We start from the raw sequence: 10,572 nt of genomic DNA on the forward strand, positions 1-10,572 counted from the left end.
TGTGTCTGAATTACTATTACTTTATAATGACTCTGGAAGCTTGATGAAGCCAGTTCCTCCAGATTCTTTAGGAGTTTCCTGGTTGTTCTTAGCTCTTTGTTCTTCCCAGTACATTTTTTCTCCTTTTTTTAAACCCCTAATAAGTTTAAAAACCAGCCTACTGGATTTCTCCAAAAACAACCCTATTGTGATTTCAATTGCTCTGTTGGCTGCATTGTCCAACAGAATTTTCTAGGATGATGGAAAACTTCCACTAATTAATGCTTAAAATATGGCCAGTGCAGCTGAGGAACTGTATTTTTTAATTTCATTTTAATTAGTTTAAATTTAAGTAACCACACATGGCTAGAGTTTATTGGGCAACCCACATCTATTGCTTCAGAGCAATTCAATTTTAGGAGACTATCTCCTCTTAATGATATTGACTCTTATAGTCCTGAATATGGTATCTCTTTATTGACTTTCAATAACATTTTATTATTTTTTTCCAAAAAAGTTTGCACATTTTTTGTGCAAATCTAAGTAATATAATACATATAATACATTTATGCATAGATGTGTTATGCTTTTATTTTTTTATTTTATGCTATTTAAAATGTTTTTTTTTTAGTTACTGCTTGTGGCTGGCATATAGAAAATGATGTTTTGTATATTGATTTATATCCAGTGACTTTGTAGAAAACACTAGTTGATTCTAGTAATTTGTGAGATTTTTGGTGTTTTTCTACAATGACCATAATTATCTATAAATACTGACATTTTTGTTTCTTCCTTTTCAATCCTTACACATTTTTTTCTTGTCTTATATGGGGGGTAGGACTTAAATACAATATAGTACAGAGGACAGCAGGGGTGGTAATGGGAATGGTTTTAATGTTTTGTCACTAAGTGTGATGTTTGCTGTAATTTTTTATGGATATCTTTTATTGGATTAAAAGAAGTTCTCCCCTCATACTTTGTGAAGTTTATAAAAAAATTGTGCCTAATATTAAATTCATCCAGTGCTTCAGATATTAAATCTTCTGTTGACTCTATCCACTTGTGTTTTTAAATTGCTATTAACTTTTTTTTAAAGTTCAATTTGGTTCTTTTTCAAATTACCCTGGTCATTTTTTATGATGAGAAATTTTCCTTCTGCGAGGAATAGAGTTGTCAGAGGTATTTTTCATACAGCATTCAGCATCTGAAACCATCTCAATAGACCAGCCAGGCTATCTTATCCACCAGACTCTGGAAATGAGGGTTTCTCCACGAGGCTGTTACCTTCTCTTTTCCCCTTAGCTAATCAGTAGGCTTCTCCTACTCTTACAAACAAAACAAAATAGGTAAACAAAACCAGTGACTCAAAATACCTTTCTCCAACCCATTTGTCCCTGTAGCTACTGCCTTTTTTTTTTTTTGTCTTTCCCGTCACATCTCAAGTTTTTTTTTTTAAGTTTTTATTTTATTTCATTTTTTTTTTTTTAAATAGGCTCCATGCCCAGTGTGGAGCCCAACATGGGGCTTGAACTCAGGACCCTAAGATCAAGACCTGAGCTGAGATCAAGAATCAGCCACTTAACTAACTGAGCCACCCAGGGCCCCTTAAGTTTTTATTTTAATTCCAGATAGTTAACATACAATGCTATATGAGTTTCAGGTGTACAATTCGGTGATTCAACACTTCCATATATCATCTGGTACTCATCACAACAAGTGCCCTCCTTCATCCGCATCACCTCATTCACCCATCCCCCCCGGAGAGCACACCCCCAATGACTCGATGCACACCCCACTTCTCCTGTCCATGCCTTGGCCCACTGTGGGGGGCTTTGGATCATCTCTCTCCTGCTTGCTCTTTATAAGGTTAGTGAGTTCAGTGGGCAGTTTTTAGTCCTTACTCTGTTGCACCTTTTGGCAGCCAGGGTCCCCCTCTCTTCTGTTCTTGAAATACACTCCTGCCCTGCCTGTTAGTCATGAAAATTTCATAGTCCTTTCTATCTCTCACGTTTTTCTCTTCCAACCTTAGGGCCACAGTAGTTTCCAAGTCTTTATCATTTCTTATATGAACTGGTAAAATAACTTGATAACTGCTTTGATTGCCTCCGAAATAGATTATTTATTGGACGGTGAGTATGTGCAGCATTTGAAAGACAGAAAAGATCATTTGGTGAAAGCGTCATCTCCACCCTTGCCTCCTGGCCATCCCTTTCTCCCTCCCTGCAGACAGCCAGATAGATACTATCTATCCTTCCAGAGAGCGTCTCTGCACACAAGAGCATAAACATATATATTTTCTCATTGATTTCCCTATTCAAGTGGAAGTATACGCAAGACTGTTCTTTCCTTTGCTCTTTCCACACACAAAATGTGTCCTGGAAACCACTCAGCTGCCCCATTTTTTTTCCCCAAAGATTTTATTTATTTATCTGAGAGAGAGAGAGAAGCAGATTCCCTACTGAGCAGGGAGCCCGACAGATGTGGGGCTCGAACCCAGGACCCTGAGATCATGACCTGAGCCGAAGGCAGACGCTTAACCGACTGAGCCACCCGGGCGCCCCTGCCCCATTTCTTTTTTTTTAAACAGTGTATGGTGCTCAGTTATCATCATTACTTTATTCTCTCTGTTTGGAATGCCCATCACCGTGTGTTTAACCGACAGTCTCTTATATCTTAAACATCTCTTAGGGCTTGGCCCAGTTGTCACAGTTCTGTGAAGTCTCTGCACCCTGCAGGGGGTATTGGCACCCCTTGCTCTGTGCCTCCATGTTCCCCGAAATGGCGCTGAGCATAGCCTACACTTCCGTCTTCCGCTGGAGTTGGTGCCGTATGGCAGAATTATTTGTTACTTTTAAAAAATACACATGCTCAGGCTTTATCCCCGTACACGCATTCAGTAGGCCTGATACCCTATTGAATTAAACCAGTGCCTACATCGAGTTCCTCTGTGGAAGAAGTGATTCTTACTCATGGGTTATTGCCTGGTACCTGGAGTCTGCTCAGTGTGAGGTAGGAAGACAGCAAATATCTGGAGAATATGCTGGGGCTAGAAGGCAAGATAGGCCTCAAATTGAAGCATGTATTGATTGGTAGGAACTGAGACGGAGTGGGGTGATGGTGAAGGAGGGTTCATGCTTGATGCATCTAGGTCATTCTAGATCTTTCTGGAATGTAGGGGAAGATGAAGGAAAGGAGCTGCCTTCCTCGGTTGGCTGCAGTGCACTCACCTGAGGGGGTTCACTTGCCTAACTCCCACAGCCCCACCAGACCCACCGAGCCCTGCAGCCCGGATAGCTGCTGTCCTTCCTACCTGCCATGCTTGGCAGATGTAGATTTACTAAGACTGTAGATCAGTTGTGGCCTTGTCCTCATTCTCTCTGCTCAACTGATAAACTAGACCTTTCCAAACAAGGATGTTACTAGTAAATAATGAGAAATAAACACAGGAAGTACAAGAAAATAAACAGAAAGTGAGCACTGTTGGGGCACCTGGGTGGCTCAGTCAGTTAAGCGTCTGACTCTTGATTTCAGCTCAGGTCATGATCTCAGGGTCGTGACATTGAGCCCCACATTGGGTTCTGCTCTAATCATGGGACCTGCTTGAGATTCTCTCTCTCTCTCCCTCTGCTCCTCCCCCTGCTTGCTCTCTCTCTCTCTCGCAAAATAAATAAATAAATAAATAAATAAAATTTTAAAAATTAAAGAATAAAAAAAGAAAGTGAGCACCGTGGCTCAAATTTCTGCACCTGTGGTGTCGGACTTGCTGGGGCTTCTCAGCGAGACTGGTTCTGCTCCTCTGGTGGAAGTCAGCTTCTTCACCTACAGGCCTGTCTTAGTCTCACTTGTTATAAACTATACTGTAAACCCAAAGAGTGAACCCATGGTTGGACAAGGAGACTAAATATTTTAGGATGGTAATGACCATCCCGGACTCATAGGACTGGGGGAGTCACTCCTGTCAAACCTGTCTGCCCTATTCCCTTTCCAGGGCGGACCAGAGAAGAAGGCTGCTTCCTTGCCCTTCCTCTTCAGAAAACTTTGCTCTCTCCGTGGACCACCACGGAATTCTGTATTTTTAGTTCCCAGGGAACTAGGACTAGGGAGCCCCTCATTCTTGATGTCTTAAGAGATCACAGAAGAATGGCACCTCGAACCTGTGAAGGATATCAGACCAAGGTTTTCACTTTCTCCCCGACAACCTCTGCCTTCTGGAGAATTCTAGTTCGCTTTCTCGTATTCTTTCAAGACAGTAATTTGTAAAAGTCTAAATGTTACAGTTTTATGGTGTCAGAATAGCTTTTAAAATTGTAGTAACACAAGTAAAAGGTGTGTTCTCGAATGATGTGGGAGGTTACCGCCCTCCGGCCATACCGCGGGCGCCCCTCAGAGTGCTGTTCTTACTGCACAGACTTGTTGCAAAATTCCAGACCCTTTGCCACAGACAAGGCACGTCCACTGGGTTCCTTCCTCGTGTGAGGCTAATGAGCATCTCATTTCCCCATCTTTCACCTCCCTGTTGTGTGGGGGGAAGACTTACTGCCCCGCATCACCCTCCTTTCCCTGGAGCAGTGACTTAGTGAGTTCAGGAATGAATTAGAGTCCATGGGTCTTCTCTGTGTCTCCTGCCCACCTCATCCAGGCCCCAGCTACTCGCCGTCCCAGGGATGGGGCATATTATTGGCTACGTAGATGGTTTAGATACAGTCTATGCATTGTTTAGGCTTGCTTACTATTAAATTTTAAAACCTTTAACATTTTGCGGGGGGTGCCTGAGTGGCTCAGTTGGTTAAGCAACCAACTCTTGATTTCGGCTCAGGTCGTGATCCCACAGTCCTGGGGTCGAGGCCCGCTCAGCAAGGAGTCTGCTTATCTCCCTCTCCCTCTCCCTCCGTTTGTGCGCACACTCTCTCTCTCTCAAATAAAGAAATCTTAAAAAAAAAAAAAAAAAAAAAAAACTTTAACATTTTCTTAAGCCTTTTTTTTAACCATTTGGAATAATGGCGACTTCCAAAAAGCATATATATGCTCAGAATCTTCTGTTCCCTAGACTTGCTCTTAAATTGCCAGTTAACTGGGGCTGATTCACCTGAAAAATGAAGAGAAACCAGGCGAGGAATAGTTTCCTGTTTAAGCTGTTCTCACACCTTCAGGATTTCCCTAAGAAGATCTCACGGTAATTTTAGAAGTTTTAAATGACAAAGTCCACCCAGAAGTATTCCGTACTGATTGGGTTTTCTCCACAGATGGTCATGTTTGTATTAAAAATTAATACACACACAAGCGTGCGTGTGCGTGCGCACGCACACACACACAGTTGTGCCCCTGGTTATCTGAGCTCACATGCCCCTCAGTATTCTTAAAGGCGCTCAGAAAGCCACCTGGCAGTATTTTCAGTTTAGGAATGAATGACGTGGGCTTGTATCTCTCCACTTGCCCTAAGCCTCCACAAGAGGCTTATTCCCTTATTCCCTATTAATCTTGTTTGGTCTTCTAGAAGGTTTTGTTGAATTCCATTGTCCATTGTTCAGAGACTGAGCTGAATTTCCTGCTAAAAGAGTCAGAGTATGAAACCAAGGGGCTGGTAGGGGAAATTTCGCTGTCTTTGTTCCTGAAAGTAAAAATATGAACTTCCTTGTAGTAGTAACTTACGGTACCTTAATATCTTCTGTAGAAATTGCAAGAGCATCTCAGCCTCCAGAGAACCTAGAATCTCAGAGATGTCAAGCAGACTTTCATTCGCTAAATTTACCAGCTCTTGTCCCTTCACTCAACTCTGAACTGCAGTGAAGCTGGAAAAGGAGCCATAATTTTGTGGTGTCTGAGGTAGAAGAGACTAGAATCAATAAAGAACACAGGGAAATCCTGAATCCACGTGGGAAAGAGCAGGAGAGTACAGGTCCTCGGTGCAAAGGAGGGAGCCAGACCATTATCCTATCAGGTTTTCAGCAACAAAGTAATTGTTAGTCTGCTCATCTTTTCCTTAAAAATGATTCACATCGGGCACCTGGGTGGCTCGTTGGTTAAGCCACTGCCTTCGGCTCAGGTCATGATCCTGGAGTCCCCGGATCGAGTCCCGCATCGGGCTCCCTGCTCGGCAGGGAGTCTGCTTCTCCCTCTGACCCTCCCCCCTCTCATATGCTCTCTCTCTCTCTCATTCTCTCTCTCATAAATAAATAAAATCTTTAAAAAAAATGATTCACATTTTCATGATGGAAAGGGATATAAAGGAGAAATGAAAATGAACAAACACGTTGACTTAGGGGCTCCTAATTCCATCTCGATGGTCGAGGATGCAAATTGAGATGACTCTGACCCAGGCCGAGCCTTCCGTTTCAGGGGATAAGGCATTAACCCTGTCCCCCTGTGCTTGGTTTCTCCAGAGGCAGTTGCTCCTTGAGAATGGGACCCTGGCCCCTTCCCCACCTCCTGTGACCGGGCCAGCAGCCACCGTGTCTCCGGGAATGCCTGTGAACCGCCAGCAGTCAGACTCGTCGGAGATGGACTCAGATGTGTCCCCCAGCTGCGGGCTCAGTGACCTGAGCAGAGGGGGCAGCTTGGACAGCCGAAGCAGCAGCTCCCGCTCTAGGAGTTTGACTTTGGTGAGTGACTGTTTTCTTTAAAGCTCCAGCTGCCTGGTTTTGTGCCAACCGCCTCCCCTTTGAGGAATATCTTACCCTCCTGGGTTCACAAGCTCGACGTCTCCGCATACTTTGTGAAGTGGCATTTCATTTGTAATCATCTTAAGATTTGCACGGATGCAGAGTGTTCCGCTCAGCAGTGAAGCACCTCTCACGCTGTGGCTGGTAACCCGGCTGCTGAGACCCCGAGAGGACTGTGCCCAAAGGCCGAAACCCGCCCAGCAAGGGCCCGCTGCCTTTCAGCTCAAAGGGCTGAAAGGAGGGGCACCTGGGTGGCTCAGTCGATTTGAGCATCAGACTCTTGGTTTCGACTCAGGTCAAGATCTCGGGTCATGAGATCAAGCCCAGCATCAGGCTCCATGCTCAGTGCAGAGTCTGCCCCAGATTCTCTTTCCCCTTCCCTCTGCCCCTCCCCCCTGCTCATGCTCTCTCTCTTTCTAAATAAGTAAATAAATCATTTTGTTTTTTTTATAAAAGGGGTTGAGGGGCGCCTGGGTGGCTCAGTCGGTTAAGCGTCTGCCTTCAGCTCAGGTCATGATCTCAGGGTCCTGGGATTGAGCCCCGGGGTCGAGCTCCCTGCTCAGCGAGGAGCCTGCTTCTCTCTCTCCTCCCCGATTTCTCTCTTGTATCTCTGTCTCTCTCTCAAATAAATAAATAAAAATATTTTTAAAAAGCTGGGGGGGGTTGTTGAAAGGAGAGAAGCATCTCACAGGCAAAAACAAATTCACTTTGAAACAGATTTTTACCTCCTTTGCAAATATAAGTGCTTTTATATCCCTTTCTCTCAGCATCCAGGCCCTTATACAGCATCAAAAAGCTTTGGCAACATTTACAAAAAGGGTCTTTAGTTTTAAAAGTGATCCTTCTGCACCCCTTACCCCTCAAGATACTCATCTTTCAGGAGAGAGACCCTTTATATTCGCAGAGGGAAGGACAGGAGGGAGATAGCATTGGACCCACTGAGAACGGTCTCCGTTGTTCATCTCAGTCCCTTGGAATGGGGGCAGAATTTCCTTCAGACATACTGAGTCCTAAAATTAACCCCAATTGTGCTGAATATAAGACAAGTATATATGGCATAGAGAGCAGTTAATAGTAATGATAGAACTTTGTAGACTCCTACTTTGCATCTTTTCTTCCTTTTTTTTTTTTTTTAAGATTTTTATTTATTTGACAGAGAGAGAGAGTTAGTGAGAGCAGAAACAAGCAGGGGGAGTGGGAGAGGGAGAAGCAGGCCTCCCGCTGAGCAGAGAGCCTGATGCGGGGCTTGATCCCAGGACCCTGGGATCATGACCTGAGCCGAAGGCAGACGCTTAACGGCTAAGCCACCCAGGCGCCCCTTTGCATCTTTTCTCAAATCATCATGGTAATATGAAATAAATACTATCTTACTTGATTCGCCAAGAGAAACATATATTACAAATTACTCCCTGAATATCTGGGAACCTAAAAATCCTTAATAATGGGGAATTTGGGCCTGCTTTTTAAATTTAAGTATATACAAAGGACATATTAAAAGAATATGTAGAAAAGACCGATGAGCTTGCCAGCAATTAGCAGAGTATGTGCTCCAAAGTATGAGTTAGGAAGCAGCCCACTCGATGTAGGCGGTGTTTCTAAAACTTGGGGTGGTGACTTAGGTCCTGTAGTCGACGAGACCACCCGTGCCAGGGGTGATGGAATACAACGGAGAGTGTTCTCAGGCACCGCGCTATCTAAGGAAATGGGTGTAGCATGTGAGCAGTCAGGGTATTTGAATTATTTTCTTGTTGAACTGTAGGCAAGTCTCTTAGCCTGCTTTGCAGCATGGCCCCTACTGATGGAGGATAAAATAACCCCTTCTCGGGGCGCCTGGGTGGCTCAGTTGTTAAGCATCTGCCTTCGGCTCAGGTCATGATCCCAGGGTCCTGGGATCGAGCCCCGCATCGGGCTCCCTGCTCGGCGGGAAGCCTGCTTCTCCCTCTCCCACTCCCCTTGCTTGTGTTCCTGCTCTCGCTATATCTCTCTGTCAAATTAATAAATAAAATCTTAAAAAATAAATAAATAAATAACCCCTTCTCTCTGTCTTCCGCTGGGAGAGACCACAATCCCAAGCATGCCAAGTGGCTTTGATGTGGGGGAAGGAAATTTGCTGTTTTTGAATGTCTGTTCTAGTCACATAGGGTCCATTCTTCATTCCAGCCAGTTAATGCCTACTTCCACCAAATCTCAAGTGTGGCTCAAACTCCACGCTCCAGAGACAAATAGGACTTGACGGATCTCTACGAATTTGTCCAGTGAGGAGCGGAATCCACTGTGCTCCCCACCACCTTCTGTCTCTTTGGTGTGTGTGATTTATACATTTGCTCGAATCCCTTGTTCTGGGAGTCAGGGGCACTGCAGAGGCGCTGACATTCTGGTGACTGTGGCCCAGCATGACACGAGGGGCTATTGCAGATGTGCTCCCCAGGCGGCAGATTCTGAGATGATGCAGGTTAGGATGACAGAGTGCAAGGGGCTTCTTAGGGGTGCTCCTGGGATCAGCACCTGGAAGGAAGAGGAAGCAGCAGGGGTCGGGGAGAAGCTCTTCCCCAGGAAGCTGGGAGTGGGACGGTCCTTCAGTTGTCCCACATCGGGTTGAGCTTGGGGCCTTAGTACCCACTTGGTGATCAGCCACTGGATGCAGGACACCCCTGGAAGGATGTGTGACCTTGACAAGAGGATTTCTTTCAGCTCAAGACAATCCCCGAAGAGGACTAACAGCTTCGGGCCACCTTCCAGCAACACTGCCAACAGATGGGGGAACAGGTCCTTCACCAGCCGGTGATCTGGAGGGGGTGCATCATACTGACCATCACGAAGGTTTAGGGGAAATGGAAAAGGAGGCTTGTAGAGGGGATCACAGCCACCAGAATATCCACAAGGTATCTTTCCTGGAAGAAGTAAATCTGTAAAGTGAACTCGGGGAGTTTACAAGACACTGCCATAGAAAATAGAATTTTGCATAGAATGTATGTCTAGGCAGATGGGACATTAATGTCTGTCATCTGGCAGATTTGGAGAATATGCATCATGTCGACGCTTTGTAGGATGTCATACACAAGAATTCATCTCCAGGGACAAAAGCTCTTGTTTGAAGGGAGGTCTATTAAGTATCAGTTCCAGAGTCAGAAAGAGAAGTGACTTATTTTAAAACTTTTAATCAAAGGGGTGCCTGGGTGGCTCAGTCGGTTAAGTGGCCGCCTTCTGCTCAGGTCATGATCTCAGAGTCCTGGGATAGAGCCCCGAGTTGGGCTCCCTGCTCGGCGGGGAGTCTGCTTCTCTCTCTCCCTCTGCCCCTCCCTCTGCTCGTGCTCCCTCTCAAATAAATAAATACAATCTTAAAAAGACCTTTTTATCATGGACATTTTTTAATAATATATTGGAAATATTAGGTTCAAAGGTGGGAGTGACTACAAATCTCTTACATTTATAAATATCAGAAGGTCAAGGTGGGTAGAGTGAGAACAACATTAACTGCCTTTGGGGAAGGATTTCTGAGCCATCAGTATTGGTCTGCATAGGTTTTGCGGTAGGGCTGAATAGGTATCAGCAGGACATTCCCCGATATACTTATGATTTCTCTCAAATCCAAAAAAACCCCCACCTTATGCATGTTTAAAGTTCCTTTCTTTTTTACTAACCAGTCTGTATCCTAAAAATCAGCTCAGAATAGTAACAAACACAGCGTATTAGTGACAGGCTCGAGTTCACATTCAAATTCGTCTCCTTTGGAACCTGGGAAGGGTTAGTCAGTCACTGTGTTCCTCAGTTACTTTCTTCCTGAGTTACAAACGGGGGTGATGGGAAAATAATTCTTTCCCCAGGGTGACTGGGAGGACGCGCTGGCCAGCACGCAGTCCGGGCTTACTGACAACAGCCTCTTGGCGAGCGCCCTCTGAGCTTCCAGGTTGCGTGTGATTCCGCTTCAGCCCGC

At 44.9% G+C, this 10,572-nt stretch overlaps 1 protein-coding gene across 2 annotated transcripts in view; it reads left to right on the forward strand.

Annotated features, from left to right (window-relative positions):
• Positions 1-10,572, forward strand: part of PROSER2 (proline and serine rich 2) — a 45,993-nt gene that overhangs the window by 14,327 nt on the left and 21,094 nt on the right. For both annotated transcript variants that reach the window (XM_081820577.1, XM_081820576.1), the window contains exon 2: positions 6,360-6,578. In XM_081820577.1, coding sequence (XP_081676703.1) covers positions 6,441-6,578 — 138 coding nt within the window. In that variant the 5' untranslated portion in view covers positions 6,360-6,440. The remainder of the gene's footprint in view (positions 1-6,359; positions 6,579-10,572) is intronic.

Source organism: Leptonychotes weddellii, chromosome 5 (assembly GCF_054177405.1).
Source record: "Leptonychotes weddellii isolate Sample4059 chromosome 5, ASM5417740v2, whole genome shotgun sequence".
Taxonomy (NCBI): Eukaryota; Metazoa; Chordata; class Mammalia; order Carnivora; family Phocidae; genus Leptonychotes; species Leptonychotes weddellii.